Source organism: Balaenoptera musculus, chromosome 16 (genome assembly GCF_009873245.2).
Source record: "Balaenoptera musculus isolate JJ_BM4_2016_0621 chromosome 16, mBalMus1.pri.v3, whole genome shotgun sequence".
NCBI classification, from domain to species: Eukaryota; Metazoa; Chordata; class Mammalia; order Artiodactyla; family Balaenopteridae; genus Balaenoptera; species Balaenoptera musculus.
The window spans coordinates 27,736,026-27,756,245 of record NC_045800.1 but is presented as its reverse complement, the minus strand read 5'-3'; the positions used below and the strand labels follow the sequence as shown (position 1 = coordinate 27,756,245).

The window sequence follows — 20,220 nt, the reverse complement described above, 5'->3', positions numbered from 1 at the left end:
CCTGTAGCCCAGGGCAGGAATGGCAGGTCAGAGTTGGTGGTAGGTATGCTGGCCTGACCAGGTGTAACCCCAGTTTTAAGGGACAAGGGACTGGATAATACAGTAAAGCATGGCCTCCCTCCCCCATCCTTCAGGCCCTGGGCCCACAGACCCAATGGCCTCTTTGAGGTGAAGACAGTTTGGCCTTGGTAGAGAGGTGGGGGCAGAGGAGAGAAGCTCCAGGAGGCCTAGAAGGAGGCCTTGCCAGTGCCTTTCACCCCTGTGCCTGTTCCAAAGGCCAAGGAAGCTCCCTCTTCCAGAAACTGCTCAAAGGTTTCGCTGACTTCAGAGGGATGGAGGAGGAGGGAGAAAGGAGGGGAGGCCTCTGAGAGGGGAAGCTTCTGCTGAGCCTGCAGGCTACCCAGCCCCTCCCTGGTTCCTCATTACTGAGGTCCTTGGGCATGAAATGTCTTTTTATCTGAAGGCCAAGAAGAACCCAGGGCTGTGTTAATGACCAGCCTGCACCAGGGCAAGGCCTGAAACAGGAGGCTGCCTCTCTTTACCTTGAAATCCTGTCGGCACTTTTCTGCTGTACTGATGTCCTGTTTTTGCAGAACTTGTCTCTACTGCCTTAGTCCTGTCCTCTCAGTTGGACCCTGAAGAGGCCTCAAGAGGAGAGAAGTTAGGGCGGCAAGGAGAAAGCATCTAGTATGTCTGAGGAGCTCACCTACTGGGTCTGGGAAACTGAGGAGGGCTGGACAACATTCAGTTTCAATGACTCCCAGACCCGCAGGGATGACAAACATTTCACACAAATATCACTGCAATAAGAAAGATGGTCAAGCAGAGATGCACCCGATGAATTAGGAAACTTATATTGTTTCATCTTTATATGGATTCTGACAATAGCTTGATGAAATAGAAGGCAGAGTCCACTGTGCCTGTTTTATAAACAAAAAAAAGCATGGGCCAAAGAAGTTCATGAATCTGTTCCAAATTACATTTATAAAGCAGTGTGGATGGGACTCTAATCCATGTCTCTGTGACTCCAAATCAACAACCAACAAAAAAGGTAATTTTTAAAATGTGTGTGCTGTTGGCCCCTTGAGGGCCTCATAAATTATGTCTGGAGAATGTTAAGGGGGGGCAGAACTTTGAGCTGGGTTTTGAAGTAGGAGTGGGAATTTCTGTTCCTTTTATTATTGTTATTATTATTCTTTTTTTGAGGTGGGGGGATGGGTGTTGTTAGAGCATTGCACCCATGAGTTGGGTGCAAATGGGAAGGTGAAAGAGTATTTATCTCTCTTAATATTTATTAAAATGGTTAATGGTAGCCAGCAACTGGGGGAGGGTACCACAGATGAAGTGGAAAGTAAGTTAAGGGCCTTGAATGGTGGGATGAGGGGCTTTGATTTTCCCATAGACAACAGTAAGAGGTTTCTAAGCCAGGGAAGAACATGCCCTGGACACCCTTTAGGGGATGAGAATTGGGCCCCTGCAACAGTATGGATTCAGAGGAGAGGAGTGGGGTGCCAGCTGGGGTCAAACTGTTGCTGATAAAGAAATTAAGTGGAAGAAATGAGGGTGTCTGATGAGGCTCCTGGCTTGGGGGTGGATGCGAGGCTGCCTCCAGAGAAGAAGAGCTCCAAGCCAGGAAGCCTAGAGGCGAGGGTGGTCCTCGTATCGCGGGAAGAGGGCACAGGCTGGCAGAGCCCCCAAGCACAAGGAGGCCATGCTGTGGCCATTCTTACCAAGCGCGGCTGGCAGCCCCTGCGTTCTGAACCTCAAGCCTCATTGAGAGGTTATTAATAGGGAGTTTGTCTGGTGTCAGAGCGCAGACATAAACTGCATTAGCATTACCCCATAATCTTATTTAGTAAATGCTCATGCCGCTCCGTCTCCTGTAATTGCATTGGGAAGATGCAATATTTATGAAAGGGGAGAAGGGGATGTCACTGCTCATCTTGGTGCTGCAGTAAAAGTCCCGGGATGTACGGTGTGGGCGGCCGAGGCCTGGCCCGGGCTTGTGGGAGTGGGCAGCATGGGTGCCTAGGTCTCGCGGGGCGGCCCACCAAGCCTGCCCCAGCGCGGAACTCCCCGTCCCCACCATCTCTCCGTGGCCTCAGGCAGCAGGGCGTTGTGGATAGAGGCAGCCACTGCTCCCCTTAGCGTACTCCTCCAGAAGGTCCTGGTCACTGCCCTGCCGGATGCACTGAGCCCTTCTGCTGGGTGCAAGGCTCCCAGATTTGGCTCACTCCCACCCCTAGCTGGATATCCAGGGACCTTACCTTTGTTGCGTAAGCTGGGTGATCTGTCAAAGCTCAGCAGGCAGCAGTGGAAGGCAGCAGCAGGTGGGAGTCCTGGCTGGAGCAGGGGTCCTGGCTGGGGCAGGGTCTCCGTGGCAGTGCTGGCCACTGGATGATACCCAACAACGGCTGCAGCCCTAGGTTCCCAGGGTGGTGGCTCTCTTCTGCTCTCCTAGGATCCCCATGGCTCAGTCCCTAGGACACCCGCCCCACACCCAGTCCCAGGTCTTCTGTTTCTGGGTGGAGGAGGCAAGGGTGCCAACTTGCCCCAAGGTACTCAGAAGCATGGCTGTGTGCCCCCCACCCCTGAACACCCAGTCTCCACAGCTCTTGGGTGGAGCAAGACAAGGAAGTCTTGCTGGTGTGCTGGAGCACCAGCTGGTGGGTGTGTATGAGTGCTGAGGGGCGAGCTGGGGCTCTGGTCGGCCACCCCACCCCCACCCCCACCTCCTGCACATGCAGGAGACACAGAGCCGTGCTTCCGGCCTGGCCGTGGGAGTCCCAGGCCTAGGGCAGAGGAGTCATTTCCCAGCCACACCTGGGGGAGCTTCTTGTGGTCAGGGCACTGTGAGTCAGACCTCAAAAAGCTGCGTGTGAGCACTGGATCGGGCCGAGATGCAGAGCATGTCAGGGTAGGAGAAGAACAGAACAAAAAGATGCCTGTGCTTGGAAACCATTGTCCAGAAAGACGGGGGATGGAGAGGGGAGCAGAAGTGCAGGTTCAGGAACCACACTGTCAATTGCTGGTGGTGGGGATTCCGGTGGCGGTGTCTGATTCCCAGTGAGGCTGCTGTGGAAATCCAGGATGAGAGGAAGGCAGGTCCCTAGGCAGGCGCTTCCAGCTGCTGGCCTTGGGGTCGGTGTGGCCCCCGGCAGTGGGAGCTGGGTGTCCTTACAAACCCCATTCACACCTCACTCTCACAGAGCCCCACACTCTACCCTTAAACCACGTTCACACACACATGGCCAGCACTGCACTCACTGTGGGTGGCTCACAGCTCTCCCTGCTCTTGCACACTCACCCACTCACTCACCCCACGCTCACACAGACTACACACACCTCCCTCACTAAGGCATCCAACTGGTCTCATCTCCAGTGGCAGGTTCACCTCCCTCCCCCTCCTGCCCTCACTTCAGGGCCGAAGGGGCACGAACGGAAGGCAGCTGAGAACCAGGGAGAAGGGTGGGCAGAGGAGGACCGCGGCCCCTTCCTGTGTCAGCCCCCTCGCCGCTATCCCATTAATCAGAGCTTCACAGTCCAGTTGCGGATCCCCGGCGCCCAGTGCCCCACGTAGCCCGCGGGACAATGGGATTATTTCCGGGGGGAGAGGCTGCCTCGGGCAGGGGCTCAGGCGGCGGTGCCTCCTTTCCTCAATCCGTCCCTCGGCACCCAACCAGCGCCTGCGGCGGCCGGGGCGGGTGGCAGAACGGACGCGGGTGGCGCGGGTGGCAGGGCGTGGCCGGCCTAATTCAATTAGCTGGGTCGCCGCCCCCTCCCCGCAACTCTGGGCCGGCTGGGGCTCGGCTTTGGGCAGCTGCTCTTTGTGCTGGGAGCCCATGCATATGGATACAGTCCCTCCGCCTTTGACACCCCCCCCCCTTTCTGGCACCTGCGGCTCCGTACCCCGCCCGCCCTGAGAGAAGGAGACCTTGGCCTCCCCAGAAAAGTTGGGAAACAGTTGGCTGCTGGTGGGCCCAAAGTGGCCGTCAGCAGCGGTGCGTGAAGGGAGCGGGATGGGTTTTACCTGAGCAGGAGGGTCTGCGAGGAAGAGAGTGTACCTGTAGGTTTGTAGCCTCTGTGCAAACCTGCGTGTGTGCGAAGGGAGAGGTTTGGTTTGGTTTTGAATCTGTGTGGAGGATGTCTGAGTGTGGTTGAGTGTGTCTGTGGGCACCAGTGTACGAATGCGCAAAGGAGGCTTTGCGAGCATCTGTGGGGATTGCACACAGGAGTGTCTGCGTTTTGTGTGCAAGGGTTAGTGTGGGTCTGTGAGTCTGGGCGCCAGAGGGTGTTGTACCTGCACCAAGGCTGTATCTGGAAAGCCTTGGGCGTGCAATGTCTGTAGGTGACCACTGGTGTATATGCAGGGGTCCGGGTGCAGGCAGGACAGTGTGAAACACATTTCCCCCGCCATCACCACGACCACCCGAGCAGCAGCAGCTAACCCTAGCTGCTCCCAGGCCGAATTCAAGGCCCCTCAGCCCGCCCCGTGTTTTTCTGATGGAGGAGGAGCTTGGCGAGTTAATTTCAAACCCGAACTCCAGCTCAACTCATTTATTCGGAGGAAACTTCCCGAACCCACCAGGCTGGCGCAGAGGCTGTGGCCGGGCGGCCAGACCCTCTCATTGGCGGCGGGGTTCCAGCCGGCCAGGCCTTTCCTTTGCCAGGAACATCGCGGTCGCAGTTCCGCGGACGCCTGCAGCTTCCAACGTGCCCTGAGCGCTCTCAAAATTACCAGACCTGTCCATGAGAAGGCAGCCCGAGCTCCTAGGGGCGACCGCGAGACCTTCAACCCGGCTTCCCGGCCGCAGCCCGGGATTGAGCCCCCTGGGAGTCTGGGTTTCCTGGGCTTGGAGGTCTCCATCCGCCCTTCCTCTGAGGCCAAATCTCTGCTCCTGGAGGGGCGAGGAATTGAGGCGAGAAGTCTGGGTAGATATGGCTGCCGAAGCAGGTTCATGGCCCAGCAGGAAAGCTGGCCTCATTCTCTGATTCCCTGCCGAGACGGAGCAAGAGACCGGCGCACCCGTGGATCCCCAAGGGAGCCTGCCAGCCCCACGCTGAAGGCGGTGACGGTCCTCAGAGGGCTGACCTGCATCAGGCTAGTGCTCTCCCTGCTCCCGCTCCCTCCCAGGCACCTCGGCTGAGGGCCTGGCTAAGGGGGTGCCCTCCGCCACAGGAAATTCCTCAGATCCAGCAGGACACCTGGTCATTGAATACGGCCAAAGGTAGAGGCCAAGGGTGGGGGAGGCTGGCATGTTCCTGGGGCCCTGGGTCCTAGTTACTGGGACCCACTAGTGGGAAGCCCTCCTGGGCTGTGCCCGTGGAGCCCTCCTTTCGGGGGATGGCAGGGCCATAAAGATCTGTCTTGCTCTGAACTTTCTCTCAGCTCACCCCCCCGCCCCACCTCACCCCACTCCACTCCACCCTTTGCTCCTGAGAGGAGACCTAGCATGGAAGACACACCCAGTCAAGGGCACCAGTGCTGGATGATGAGATCTGAGGGTCTCTGGGCCTCCCTTGGGAGGGAGTTGGTCAGAGAGAGCTGAGGCCCTAGCTCAGTGCCCAGAGGTGATGGGGTCAACAGCTTCCTTTTAGTCAGAAGCTGAGGGGGAGGCCTAGAAGGGAGGGCCTGAACATAAGGACCCCATTGCTCAAGCAGGCTTTGGGTTGGGGGTAGGAGGAGGAGAAAGGTGCTGGCCCCTAAATCAGGTAACAGCTGAGATGTGCCCTACATCAGGGAAGGTCTGTCCCCTGTCCCTCTGTCTTTGACCCATTTGGGGTCCCTCCACTGATGGGAAAAATGTGTGCCTGTCCTTCCACGTTGGAGAGATCCTCGGGCTTTGCTCTGTAAGCACCATCCCGGCGCTGGCCCTGGACAACTCCCACTGCCTGCCCTGAAGAATCACTGCATTGTGTGGCTGGACCCAGCCTGACCTGCTCACTCCCTCCTCCTCCATCCTAAGTTCCCAGAAAAAACACTACCTCTCCCACCCCCTCACCCCCAGGTTCCTCAGAGGTGAAGTGCCCTTTACTGGGTTTCTAAGTCCCTGAGTCACCAGCTTCACCTGCCTCCTCCATGGATGGGGACATTTTTCTGCCCCTTTCCTGAGGCAGGTAAGCAAGGCAGAAGGGGTACCTTTGGTACTGGGAATCCAGACCCCAATGGCCCCCCTGGTCTGCTTTGTGTTACATGTCCCCTTACATATTTCTCAGCCTGTTCCATCCTTTCCCTTCAAAATGCCTATTGGGCATACCCTGTCTCCCGCTGCCCGCCCCCACAGGCCCATATGTGGCTATTTCCCCGACAATTACACTAGAAAATAAGAAGCTCCTCCCACAGGTGTACACAAACCATCAGCAGCACACATCATTATTACACTCACACTGTCACACAGTAGCTGAAGGATACTCTCGCCCTGTAGTATGTGCCCATTACAGAGGAACAGTTACAGAAACACACTCTTAGCCTGTTACGGAAAACACACGTTCACTTGCATTCTCACTGACGTACATACTTACACAGACAAATCCAGTTTGTAAAAATGACCCAGACTCCCTTCCTCTCTCCCAGCACCCTTACTGACTTGTGTTTTGCTTGCAGTTATACACCAATAGCCTAACACAGTACTATCCCAACAGTCTAACACTGATACATAATAGACACTTAATACATACTTGTTGGGTAAATTAACAAAATCAGTCCTCAAAGACATGCCCAGTATGTCTGCACAGCTACCCTCACTGTCATGCACTTTCACATGCAGCTTTCCCCTCATGGATGCACAGTCCCACAAACACAAAGTAATTAAGTTACCACAAACACCCCTAAGCTAAAGGACAACCCCTGGCCCAGGGGTCTCTCCCAGAGCGGGGAGGGAGCCGGGTGGGATCCAAAGAGGCCTCCCCCTGTGGCTGAGCCCTCCCTTTTCTCTTCCCCCTGCCCCAGCCTCAGCCCCAGCTGCTCCCCTTTTAATTGGAGGTACTTCTTTATCCTGCAGGCAAGGGGAGGGGGGCCGGGATGGCGCTGGGGTTGGGATGGTGTTACCAGGTGGCCTCAGGGCTCAAACTCACCTAGATGTGCGCAGGATACTCCTGCAAGGCAAGAACCACGACTGCCAAGTTTGGTGTTGAGGAAGCAGCTTGTAATGAGTGGAGTCGGAAAAGCAGCATTTGAGCCAGTCTCTGTCCCTTTCCGGGTTTCTGTGAGTCAGTTTTCTCATCTGTAAAATGGTGATAACAAAAGCCACACCACAAGATTATTGGAAGATGAAATGAGATAATTACTGTGACTGGAGGTGCCTAGGACATCACTTGTGCTTTGTGGGTCCTGCTTTCTTTCCCGCCCCGCCTCTTTCCTAGCAGGGCTACTCTGCAAAGCATGAAAAAGCACCGTGGAAACACCTCCACCGAAGCTGCACTGACTATAAGCTCTGTGTGAGTCTCCTCCCCCATTTCAGAAAACTTTCCAACCTGCAGCACTGTGCTCAGGTAACACTGCTTCCGGGAGGTAAGGGGGCAGAGCCCAGCGAAACCTCACCCTTTTGTCTCATCTTCCTAGGCAGAGATGGGACTGAGAGAGTAACCCTGGCCCCTCAGCAGCTATCCCAGTGGGAGACAAAGGCTGAGGTTAAAGTGAACTCAAAAACTCCAGCTGTGGGGAGGCCAGCACCTCAGAACTAGATTGGGATAAAAGTTGACTCATAAGCAAGAGAGGTGAGTGGGAAGCACTGAAAACATCAGGCAGGCAGGCAGCTGTGAGGGCAGGGGAAAGTTAGGACATCCCTGGCTTGTTGGGTTTTGATGAGAAGAGCACCCTGACAGTCTTAGTGGGCCACTAGGCGGCTGTGACCTCTGCCACCCTAGGCTGGGCCAGCAAGGGCGAGGTCTCCTCCCAGGTACTCCGGACAACTGGTGCCAGACCTGAGGAGGTGAGTGAGGCAGATGCCCAAAGGGATGAAACAGGCAGGGTTGGAATGTCATAGGGGCTGGAAAAGTCCATCTGGAGGAAGAAGAAAGGAGGAAAAAGAGTGTGAGGAACACTCACAGGGTTTCCAGCATGGGCCAGAGAGTGGCAAAGAGAAGTTGTTCTGAGGGTTACCTAGAAAGGCAGGGTTTTAATTGCAGCGGGCAGAACTGTGGTTAGACTCAAATGTGACTTCCTGACTAACAGGAGCAAGGCAACTGGGACCCAGCCTCAAAGGAAGCTGAAGCACCCCTCCCCATCATTTTCAGCCTTATACAGAGAAAATAGTTCAGATTTGGGGGTTCCCAATCAATCCTCTTCTGTCTGTGGGACTTCGGGAGAGTTTGTTCATCTCACCAAGTCTTAGTTTTTGTTTCCTTTTTTAAAAAAAAATAGACTTCCCTGGTGGTGCAGTGGTTAAGAATCCGCCTGCCAATTCAGGGGACACAGGTTTGAGCCCTGGTCCGGGAAGATCCCATGTGCCATGAAGCAACTAAGACCATGCACCACAACTACTGAACCCACATGCCTAGAGCCCATGCTCCGCAACAAGAGAAGCCACCGCAATGAGAAGCCCGCGCACCGCAGCAAAGAGTAGCCCCTACTTGCTGCAACTAGAAAAAGTCTGTGCGCAGCAATGAAGACCCAATGCAGCCAATAAATAAATAAATAAATGTATTTTAAAAAAGAACTTCAAAAAAATTTAAAAATTAAAATAAAAATTAAAAAATGAGATATAATTCTTGTACCATAATATTCAGCCCTTTAAATCATACAATTCAGTGGTTTTTTAGTATATTCACAAAGTTGTGCAACCATCACCACTATCTAATTCTAGAATATTTCCATCACTACAAAAAGATCTGCAAACAGTAAATGCTGGAGAGGGTGTGGAGAAAAGGGAACCCTTTTGCACTGTTGGTGGGAATGTAAATTGATATAGCCACTATGGAGAACAGTATGGAGGTTCCTTTAAAAAACTAAAAATAGAATTACCATATGACCCAGCAATCCCACTACTGAGCATATGCCCTGAGAAAACCAGAATTCAAAAGGACACATGTACCACAATGTTCATTGCAACACTATTTACAATAGCCAGGACATGGAAACGAGCTAAATGTCCGATGATAGATGAATGGATAAAGAAGATGTGGTACATATATACAATGGAATATTACTCAGCCATAAAAAGAAATGAAATTGGGTCATTTGTAGAGATGTGGATGGACATAGAGTCTGTCATACAGAGTGAAGTAAGCCAGAAAGAGAAAAACAAATATCATATATTAATGCATATATGTGGAATCTAGAAAAATGGTACAGATGAACCTATTTGTAGGGAAGGAATAGAGACGTAGATGTAGAGAACAGACATGTGGACGTGGGGGGAAGGGGAGGGTGGGACAAACTGGGAGATCAGGTTTGATATAAATATATTACCATGTGTAAAATAGATAGCTAGTTGGAACCTGCTGTATAGCACAGGAAGCTCAGCTCGGTGCTCTGTGACAAACTAGATGGGTGGGATGGGGGGGTGGGAGGGAGGTCCAAGAGGGAGGGGATATATGTATACATATAGCTGATTCACTTCATTGTACACCAGAAACTAACACAACACTGTAAAGCAATTTTACTCTAATTAAAAAAAAAAAAAAGAAAGAAAGAAACTTTGTATGCTTTTGCAGTCAATTCCCACTCCCCCCACCCCACTGCCAGCTCCTGGCAACCACTAATCTACTTTCTGCTTCTATGGATTTGCCTATCCTGGATGGTTCATATAAATGGAATCATACAACATGTGGCCTTTTTGTGCCTGGCTTCTTTCACTTAACATGATGTTTTCTAGGATTTTCTGTATTGTAGCAGGATTTACTTTTTATTCTTTTTTATGGTTGAATAACATTCCATTGTATGGATATACCACATTTTACTTATCCATTCATCAGATGATGGACATCTGAGTTGTTTCCACTTTTTGGCCATTATGAATAATACTGCTATGAACATTCATTCTGTTTTCTTAATTATTTAAAAATGAGGATGTTTCTATTAACTTCACAGGATTGTTGTGAGTCTTAAATGAGATCGGTGTGGTGCCTGGCACACAGTAGTTTCTCAGTAAAACATTTATGTTTATCTCTGCTTTAGTTCCCTCAAGATAAGAGGCAAGAAAGAGACTCATTCAGGCACAAACAACTTCCAAAAAAGTTCTGGAACGTCCTGTGTAGAAGTATAGTACCCTCCTGATTGGGTGGATGGAGAGGAGAGAACTGGCAAGGGAGTAGAGTTCTCTCTCATGTTTCTGCTTAGTGTTTACAAACAACCACCAACTTCATATCTGGCTTTGTCTTGAGTGGGCCTTTGTCCACCTGCCTGGAGCCCAGGCAAGGTTTTTCCCATAGAGATGTGCCTCCAACCAGCAGCCAGGTTTCCAGGCCAACCCATAAAAGCAAGTTGAATCCAGCTCCTCCATCTTGATCAAGTCACTTAGCCTCGCTGAAATGTGGTTTCCTTGAATCCATAAAACGGGAATAATACTCATCTTGAAGAGCTGGTGTAGAGTTTATAGCGTTTTCTGTAACACTTACCACCATCTGGCTTATTGTATTTGCTTCTTTGTTTCTTGTATTCCATTCTGTGGAATGTAAACTCCATGAGGACAGGAACTTTGTTTTGTTCACCGCTGTTTTCCCAGTGCCAAGAACAGTGACTGACACATAGTAGGCACTCAATAAAATATTTGTTGAATAAGGAGGTTCTTTCATTCATTATTTACCCAAGATGAGTATATTTTGTGGGCTGTACTCCACAGGGGGGAACAGAGATGAGTAAGCCATTCCCTGCCTCCAAGGAGATCTCTTCAGGTTAAAGTAACAGACATGGCCAAAGCAAATAGATTGCAATGAGATGTGTTAAGTAGAATGTGAGCCTCCACATTCTAGCATCTTGTCTGATAGAGACAGTCCCTCCCTGAAGGCCTGTTGAATCTGAAATAGACCAGAAATAGATCCCAAGTGATCCAACCTGTGCCCTTACCAGGGCTTGGCTCCTGGGAGGGAGCAGACCTTTCTCTACTAGAGAGGAGGAAGAGGGGAAGCAGAAAAAGGGAGTTTCCTTCTTCTCTCCTGGGCTCTAAGCCAGTCAGCCACAGGCAAAACTTTGAAAAGGCCTAAGTTTGTCCTAGATGTACTTCCCTGATCTTGGTCCCACCATACCCAGCCCTCACTGTTTTAAGCCCCTAGGCCTCCCTTCCAAGATTCCAAAAGTAAGAAAATAACTCCTTCCCCTCACTATAATCCAAAGGTTTCTTGCTTGGAATAGCCAGCCCTGGGCTAGTTGCTAGGCGAAAGCAATCTGATTGAATTCATTCACATACTGTGGGAACTGCTTCTTGAAGCTTCTGTCTATTTAAAAGGAAAGGGGGTGTCTTGATGCCTGGGCACCCCAGCAGCAGGCCCCAAGACAACTCCCTTGACTTGTGCCTGTCTTTCAGGAAGTCTTCCCTCCCTCAGTTTCTCTAAACTGGCAGAGCTGGGGTTGTTGCTGACTTTTTCAACAACATATAGCCAGTTGTTCATAGGCCTGTGTTTTAAAAGACAAGCCTGAACTCACCTTCCTGCCTCAGGGGCCTGGGCTCCATACCCGGGGAGTAGACAGTCTTCTACTTTCTAACAAGCCGGACTGCAAGTTTGGAGTAAATCCTCTGGTTGACAGACAGGTGCTTCCCAGCTGAGCCCTTGGGGTGATTCTCCAGTAGCGCTGGGATGCCCCTTCCGCAGAGGCCTGGTGAGCTGGCCCCTTTGGCCCAATTCTAAGCAAGCGGGCGGCTCCTGCCAGGCTGGGAAGAGGACTCTGACCTCCACCTCCTTGGGGCCATCTGTCTATCGGTCTCTGGGAATGCCGGCCTCCTATTCTTTTTCTTTCTCCTCTTAAGCCTCTGGTTGGCCTTTTCTCTCTTCCTGAACTACTTCTCTGAGCCTCTGTCTCAGTCCCTCCGTCTCGGGCTCCTACATCTGTCCCTGCTCCAGGCCTCCCTCTCCTGTTCTCCGCCCCTCCCCCGCGCTGTCATTCACCCCGCTCCTCTCCGCGCACAGCCAATGGAGAGACCCGGCCGAAACGGCGAGGCTCGCTCGCACCGGGCTTTTTCGCCCGGTGATTGATGTCCCAGAGTCAACAGCTAGCGAGCAGCCGGAGAGGGGAAGGAGCAGCCGGAGAGGGGAAGAATACGGCGCCCCCTCTCTCCTTCCCCTCCCCCCTACTTTAGCCCCTCTGCGCACTTCGCCTCCAAGTCTCGGCGCAGCCAGGAGCCGCTGCTGCCTGCGCGCCTCCGCGCCGCTGCGCGCTGCCCACGAGCCAAGCACAGCGAGTGCCACCGCCGAGGCCCCCCCCCCCACCGCAGGGCCGGGGTCGGGGGCCAGCATGGAGCACCTGGGTCCGCACCATCTCCACCCGGGCCACGCAGAGCCCATCAGCTTTGGCATCGACCAGATCCTCAACAGCCCGGACCAGGGCAGCTGCATGGGGCCCTCCTCTCGCCTCCAGGACGGAGAATACGGCCTTGGCTGTTTGGTTGGAGGCGCCTACCCTTACGGCGGTGGGGGCCCCGCGGCCGGGGCGGGGGCCGGGGGCGCGGGGGCCTATGGCGCTGGAGGCCCGAGCGGCCCCGTTGGTCCGGCGGGCGGCGGCGGCGGCGGCGCCTGCAGCATGGGCCCGCTGGCCGGCTCCTACAACGTGAACATGGCCTTGGCGGGCGGCCCCGGTCCCGGCGGCGGCGGCGGCGGCGGCGGCGGCGGCGGGGGGGGCGCGCTGAGCGCTGCGGGGGTGATACGAGTGCCCGCGCACAGGCCGCTAGCTGGAGCGGTGGCCCACCCTCAACCTCTGGCTACCGGTTTGCCCACCGTGCCCTCCGTGCCTGCCGTGCCGGGCGTCAACAACCTCACCGGCCTCACCTTTCCCTGGATGGAGAGTAACCGCAGATACACAAAGGACAGGTTCACAGGTGAGTCCGGCCCGCGCGCGCCCCGCCTGGCCGCGGTCCCGGCTCTCCTCTACCCCCTCGCTCCTGCCCCGTGGCTCCCCGCAGCCCCCTCTGTGCGCCAGCTCTCCCAGCTCCTCTTGGTGCCTCCCCCAAGTTCAGCCTCCCGCCACCTCTCTAAGCTCGCGGAATCGACTTGCTGGAAGAGTTCTCCCAGCCTGGGCCCCTCTCCGTCTCTCCCACAGGACCCCTGCTCTGAGACGCTCTCCCTGATCCCCTCTCGGAGTCCCTGGGCCCGGTCAGGCGGAGGGAAGGGGGATGTAGCTTCGGGACTACTACCTTCCGCCGGCATTTGGGGCTCGGGTATCTCGGAGAAAGGGGCGCGATGTGAACAAACTGTTTCTTCCGTCCCGGCAGACATTCTCTGGCCGACGCGGCGAGCCCCAGAATCAGACGCAAGGAAAACAGGTTCCCCACCTCCCTTCCCCTACACACACACACACACACACACACACACACACACACACACACACTTCGCGCTCCGTGGTCCAGTGCCCGTTGCGCTGCCGAACCCGGTAGAGATTCCGAGCCGGAGTAAAGCAACAGAGCTGGCGGGCCCTTCTACCCGGACTGCAGGCTCCGTCCGGGTCAGTGGCAGCGCGAGGCTGAGCCGCCCGCTTCATTTTCGTTCTGTCCCGGCTCGGCGTCCTCCCCTCTGGGCCCAGCCTTGTTTCCTCCGGCGTGAATAATGCACCGGCCAGGCCCGTGATCGATCGGCAGCCGAAAGAACTCCTGGGACGATTACGCACTCGGCGGCGGCCGCCTGCCCTCTCAGCTGCCTGCTCCGCGCCTTCCTCCGCTTGCCTCGGCTCCCTCCGCTCCCGCTTCCGCTCACGGCACTCGGCTCTCGCTCCTGCGCGGGCCCCTTTCCCCGGCCTCACTTCCCGCCGCCCTTAGCGTTCCCTGGATCCGAGACTACGATCCTCCCGCCGGACCAGGCCCCCAAGCCCGCTGGGAAGCAGCCACGAGTTGAGCCTGAGTTCCTGGCCGGGCCTTAGACAGAGGAAGCAGGAGGCATAGGCGGCTGCCGACCGACCACGACTTGGGGCTCCCATGGGGCTCGGGCTCCAGGGCCCAATGGTGGAAGGGGAATAGGCAGTTAAGAGCTAGACCCTGGGCTAAGCCCCTGTTCCAGCCTTGGGTCTGACCCTTGGGTCCTCGGCCCAGACCCTGGGTCTGTGGCAGACTGGGGTGGAGGGAGGTAGAAGAGCCATTCCGCTCTGGGCCTCCGAAGGGGCCCTAGTGCCCCAATGCAAGTCCTCTCAGGCCTGGGGAGGCAGGGCCTAGTGCCCCATCCCACTCCCCCACCCAGGCCAGGCTGGTCTTAAAAGACTCTGATGGAACACCCCCCTCCCCCCCCAATCCTGGAACCCACTGGGCCTGGGTCTCTGGCGAAAAGATACTCCACGTAGCCTACCTAGGGGAGCCACAGCCTGCCGTAATCTTGCTTCAGGCCTAAAGAAGGTTCTGAGGGATTATATGGCTGTCACCTTATGCATCTGCCTTTGTGCCTGTGCTTGTCTGGGTGTCAGCTTGTCTGGGTGTATAGATCTATAATTTGCCCCTGTTGTATGTGATGTGTCTGTGTATGTTGCTGTGTGATAGAGGCCTCAGGTCAGGACCCAGGATTCAGGGCCTTGACCAAGAATAGCCTCTTACCGTTGGGCAGCTTCCCTGAGGCTGGAGACCTGAGGCTATGGGGGGGGACTGCGACCTTTAGCTCGCCTCAGACGTGCCCCTCGAGGAGACTGCGGCTGTGTCTGATGGGCACGTGGGAGCCCAGGGCTAGGGAGGCCTCCGTGGTGGCGGCAGTGGCGTCGGCCTGGCGGGCGGGGTGGGGGGCCATTTCACGCCGCGGGCTTGGAGCTGAGGGCTGACGGGAGGACCACAGCCCTTCTCTTGGGGTCTAGCCGCTGCGCTCGCTGACTCGCGGGGTGTCGGGCCTGGGACGCCTCCTGACGCTCTGCCGCTTGCCTCTGCCGTCTGTCTGTCTCCCGCTCCAGTGGCCCTCTCACCCTTCACTGTAACACGCCGTATAGGTCACCCCTATCAGAATCGGACGCCCCCCAAGAAGAAGAAGCCGCGCACGTCCTTCACGCGCCTGCAGATCTGCGAGCTAGAGAAGCGCTTCCACCGCCAGAAGTACCTGGCCTCGGCCGAGCGCGCCGCCCTGGCCAAGGCGCTCAAAATGACCGACGCGCAAGTCAAAACCTGGTTCCAGAACCGGCGTACAAAGTGGAGGTAAGCGCGCTGGGCGGGCGCGGCCGTGGGTGGCGCAGTCCCCGGCTCCGGGCCTCTCTTGGGGCGTTCATACTCCCATGCTCGCCACTTTCCTATGGCTCTGGTTCGGAGGAGCGCGCTGCTCTGCTAGGCTCGCGGGGAGCGGAAAGCCACCGTGGCCGATGACGGGACGGGGCCGGAGAGCCCCAGCTGTTTTTCTTTCCGGCTTTCTGGCCCGGGGGAGCACACTCAGTGCGGGTGTAGACGCGGCTGGTCTCCGCCGCTGCTTGGGGAAACGTCCGGGTTCGAGCGCAGTCTACGCAGTCCAGGCTTCTGAGATCAGTGAGTCCTGAGGGACTTTTTGTTTGCGCAAACTTACGCGTACAGAGATGCCTCGTCTATCCCGGAGACCGGAGGTAGGATGGCAGGCGCCCTGTTTCTGCGCCCCAGCCGGGCTCCCGCTAGAGCGTCTGGGACCCCATACCGTGGGCCTGGGCCCTGCTGACTCCCTCCTCCCCAGACTCCTGGCCTGGGCGCAGGGGGTCCCCTACCCGGGAAGGGGAAAATCAATTTGCTCCGGCTGCGTTGGGGTTTTTGAGGGTCCCACTGAAAGGGGGATCAATCAGGAGCAGATGGGTGTATGTGTGTGAGTGAGAGAGAAAGAGAGAAACATTTTCTCTTCTCTCGTCACACACCCACAACTACACTCATTTTTTTCCCCCACACAGGCGCTTTCTCCGGTTGCACCCTCTTACACCCCTGCACCTTCCCGCACATCTGGCCCGCATACTCGGTTCCACACAGCCGGGAGTTTCTTGCTAGCTCAGGCCTCAGTGGGGAGAGCGAGAGAGTCTGGGTGAAGTCCCCGGCGCCTGGCCGGGAGGGCCTGGGTCCGGAGGAAGGAATTGGAGTTTCTTTTTCTGAAAGAAGGCTAGGAATCTGCCGCCGTGGCCACAAAGGAAGCCACTGCCCTGCGAGTCTGCTGCTCCCCCCACATTCCTGCTGCTGGGGAAGGGGTGGGAGACATTGCTCCAGACCTCTGGAAAGCTAAGGAGGGAGCAAGGGCTGGGGGGGGGGAGGGGGGGGGACGTACTTGCATTCCCAAGGCCCACCGGGGCTGCAGCCTAGGGGAGGGGAGGGAGTCAGGCAAGCCCTTGGGGTCGGGGCACAGAGAAAAATAGAGAGTAGCAGGCAGAGAGAAACTGATACACAAGGGGGGGGCGGCGGCAAAGACAAACACCCCACCCAGGGAGAAAAGGAAAAAACAGTCAGCCTGAAGTCTTATGTACAATAATGGAAAGCCATAGATGACTAAAACCTTCATTTTCATTTCAAACAAATTCCCTGAAATTCTGAGAGAAGGAAGAGAGTGGGGTGAGAGAAAACAAGAGAAAAAAAGACACAAAGTCTAAAGGAAGAGACATAGTTTGAAATGTGGGGAAGACGAGAGACAGAAAGACAGAGCGAAAAGGCTAGAAGAGGCGGCGAAGAGGCCGGCGTCCGCCGCTGAGAGAGGCCCTCGCCGGCTTCGCGCGGCTTCATCGATCGCCTACAAATTGCTTCTGGAGGCCCCGGGGACTCCCATTAGGTCTGTCCACCTTAGAGACAGACGTTTGATCTCAGTTGACGGGGTGGAGGGGAGGCATTAAATGGAATAAGTGAGTCATCGCCTCCCTGGACCGCCTCGGAGGAAGCCGGCCGGTCCGGCGGGAATCCCGGCAGGGCACAGGGCTCGGCGCAGGAGATCAGAAGACTGGGAGAGGTTCTCAGAGAGAAGGGGGAGAAGAGAGGTCTGTCAGGGCAGCTCATATCCACTGGCCCTTGCCCCTGCCCTGGACTGGTGGGGAGGGTGAGGCCCCTCAGGCTTGGGAAGGTTCCTGGTCTTCCTGGGGTCTGGGGAGAGGCGAAATGCCATCCTAGCCCTGGCTGCGCCTTCCAGGCTGGTGAGGCTGTGGGCCCTGCCTGGAGCCGGGGAGCCCCAGCTGCTTGGGCCTAGCGGATTTACCCCAGCTCCCCCAGGATACCCCCCAATCTACTTTTGGGGTTTCCAGTCTTTGTGGAGTCAGGACCCTCAAGATAAGGGAATGCATTCAAGGGGCCCAAGCAGAAATTGGGGGCTGCGAAGGGGAGCAGTGTTCGTTCAGGCTGTCTACCGGGAGCGCACCCGAAGCGTCGGTAACGGCTTGTCCCCGGTGCAGGCGGCAGACCGCGGAGGAACGTGAGGCCGAGAGGCAGCAGGCGAACCGCATCCTCCTGCAGCTGCAGCAAGAGGCCTTCCAGAAGAGCCTGGCGCAGCCGCTGCCCGCCGACCCGCTTTGCGTGCACAACTCCTCGCTCTTCGCCCTGCAGAACCTGCAGCCGTGGTCTGACGACTCGACCAAGATCACCAGCGTCACGTCCGTGGCGTCGGCCTGCGAGTGAGCCTGCCTGCTCCGCCCCGTGAGACCCGGGCCCAGACAAGGGTCGCGAGGCCTGAGAGCCGCGACTCTCGCCGCCCTCCTGCCGAAGACTGCGCGCAGCAGGGTAACGCCGTGCCCCTCCGCACCGGCCCGCGCCCTCGCGCCGACGCTGTTCTCTTTTTGGTGGAAAAGAAGAGAAGACCGTGCAAGAAAGGGACGCGCCGCCGCCTCCCAGATGCCTATGCGGTCCTGCGCCTGCTGGAACTGTTCGGAGTCCTCCGTTTGCGTCTCTTTTATTTTATTCTGATTTTTAACGTGGGACTGAGAGAGGCAGGAGAGGTGGAGGAAGAAGAGCTTCTGGGATCCCTAGAGGACAGCATGAGCTGTCATTTGAACTTGCCCTGGGGAGAGCACTCTGTTTTCCACTCCCCATCATACACGGACACCCACAGGCCCTCGCAGAGGTGATTTCACTGTTCCTCCTGGTGTCACCCCACAGTCACACACAGGGGACCTATGGCAGAGTGTTATGCACACACAGGGCCACAGCCTTCACACCCTTGACCCTTACTATCAGGGGTGACCCAGATTCATTCTGAACAGCATGGCACTTCTCACAAACACAAGGCCACGGTCACACTGTGACACATCGTCACACACACAGCAGCCACAACAGCGTCACTTGGCCTGCCAGACCCCCATCACATAGCCTAGCCGCACCCAGGTACGCACAGGCAGGCTTCCACACAAACTCAGCCTATTTCTCCAGATCCTGTTCGTTGGGGGCATTTAAGTTATGCACTTATAAGGTGTTTTCTGTGTAACCTTTTTATAAAGTGCTTGTGTAATTTATGTGAAAAAATAATAAAACCCTCCGGATCCGGAGTCAAGGCTGCCTGCTCCTTGCTGAGCCCAGCACCTTGCAGCTACTTGGGTCTGGTGTGAGCTGGTGCAGCCAGGGCAGCCCTTGGTACCTAAATTTGAGGGACATGTGGGGGCCAGGACCTACAGGCTCTGGAGAGAGGAAAGAAGGAGGGGAAGAAATGGAGAGAAGGCAGTGCTGAGGAAAGTTGGGAGAGCCAGGGTCTCCTGGGACAGCCAGTGCTAGAGATTTGTCTTTGGGTGTGAGAGCTATGCGTGTGCATTGTGTGTTTGTGATGGGTGTGGGCAATCAGGATTTCACTGATAATGAATGTTTGTAAGTGTTCAAGTATGTAATTTTGTTTGCAGTTGTGTGTGCTTATTCTGCTTAAGTTGCAAATCGAAACTACCGTTATACATACGAACTTGTAGTGGTGTGTGTGTGACCATGTATGAATGTGGCTTTTTGGATAGTTGTGTAATCACCCACCAGTGTCTGTGATTGTGAACGAATCATGTGGTAATGTTTGTGAAAGTACATATTAGTTTCTCATTGTGCATCTATTTTTGTGTTAAATGTGTGAATGTTTGTGATTGTGTATCATCTATAATCGTATGAATGCAATCATGTATGAGATGTGTTTTACTGTATATATTTGTGTGGGACCGTATATAATTGGGGGAGTGAATTAACGGGGAGTGTGGATCATTGTGGGTGACTGTCCCTGCAGGTGAGTGTGTGTGGTGTTGTGTGAGTGGGTGTAATTGTGCACTGCTGGTGTACATGGTGGTGGGGGTCTAAGGTGGGGTGTGCAGATACATTGTGGGGGTATCAGCATCGGCTTGGAGTTTGGGGGTTCCAGGCTGTTACCCAGCAAGCTGGAGAGACTGGGGCATGCTGTCAGCAATCGGGTCAGGATCCTCTGTGGTGCTCAAAACAAGACTTCCCAGCTTCCAGCACTAGCCTGGCCTAGGAGGGAATCTGAAAAACAGACTTCCCAGGGACCTTCAGGGAGGCCCCAGACCATTTCAGCAGGGACAGCAGCCACAGTACACAACCCTCCGCATAACATTTAGTCCCCTGCCTACTAGACCAATCTCAGGATGCACAAAACTGACTTGAGCCTGCTTTTCTGGAAAAAGCTAGGTGGTGAAGGCTTTGGGGAACATGCCATCCTTGTATAGGAGGGTGGGGGCATGGGGGCTCTTTCTTTGGGATGGGAGAGTGAGAGAACTTTGTGGCTAAAAACTAGAAGAGAGTGGGGTGTGGGGCTTGTTCGTGTATGCAGAGTTGTGTGCACCCACACTGGGGTTGAGTGGAGGAGAGTTATGGAAACCATTAGAGCCCTCATGCTCGCCCAGACTGCCATCCTGGATCTGCCATATGATATGGGGACAAAGCACAGCAACCTCCAACCCAAGGAGGTCCAAGGGGAAATTTGGCTGAGTGGGCAAAGGGCAGTGTTGTTCACCTCTCATCTGTGGCCCCCTTGGAGTAGGATCTGGGCAGAAGAGGATTCTGGGTCCAAAGGACTTCCGGGGTAGAGGGGCTACCCCACCCCCAGGCCCACCCGGTGACCAGGCCAGGCCCTGACGGTGTGTTGGTCGTGGGGAGAAAGTTCTGGCCTCAACATCAAGTCTGCAGTGGGTCTCCCGCCGGCACTGGCTGCCGCATCCAGTACCGGGCCAAGCGAAATCTGGAAATGGCCTTCTGGAACCGCAGAATTTGGCTCCTT

The 20,220-nt window shown here is 55.4% G+C and overlaps 1 protein-coding gene across 1 annotated transcript; it reads left to right on the top strand.

Annotated features, from left to right (window-relative positions):
• Positions 1 to 11,849: 11,849 nt before the first annotated feature.
• On the top strand, positions 11,850 to 18,411 carry TLX1 (T cell leukemia homeobox 1). Its single transcript, XM_036829048.1, has 3 exons — positions 11,850 to 12,968; positions 15,044 to 15,245; positions 17,423 to 18,411. The coding sequence occupies exons 1-3, from the start codon at positions 12,389 to 12,391 to the stop codon at positions 17,643 to 17,645; spliced, it is 1,005 nt and encodes a 334-aa protein (XP_036684943.1). The 5' UTR covers positions 11,850 to 12,388; the 3' UTR covers positions 17,646 to 18,411.
• Positions 18,412 to 20,220: the final 1,809 nt, after the last annotated feature.

Excerpts from the sequence above, each read along its gene's own strand:
- TLX1 (XM_036829048.1), top strand. The coding sequence starts at position 12,389 with ATGGAGCACCTGGGTCCGCACCATCTCCACCCGGGCCACGCAGAGCCC. Across the intron at positions 12,969-15,043 it reads CACAAAGGACAGGTTCACAG|GTCACCCCTATCAGAATCGG; the intron begins GTGAGTCCGGCC and ends CACGCCGTATAG. Across the intron at positions 15,246-17,422 it reads AACCGGCGTACAAAGTGGAG|GCGGCAGACCGCGGAGGAAC; the intron begins GTAAGCGCGCTG and ends TCCCCGGTGCAG.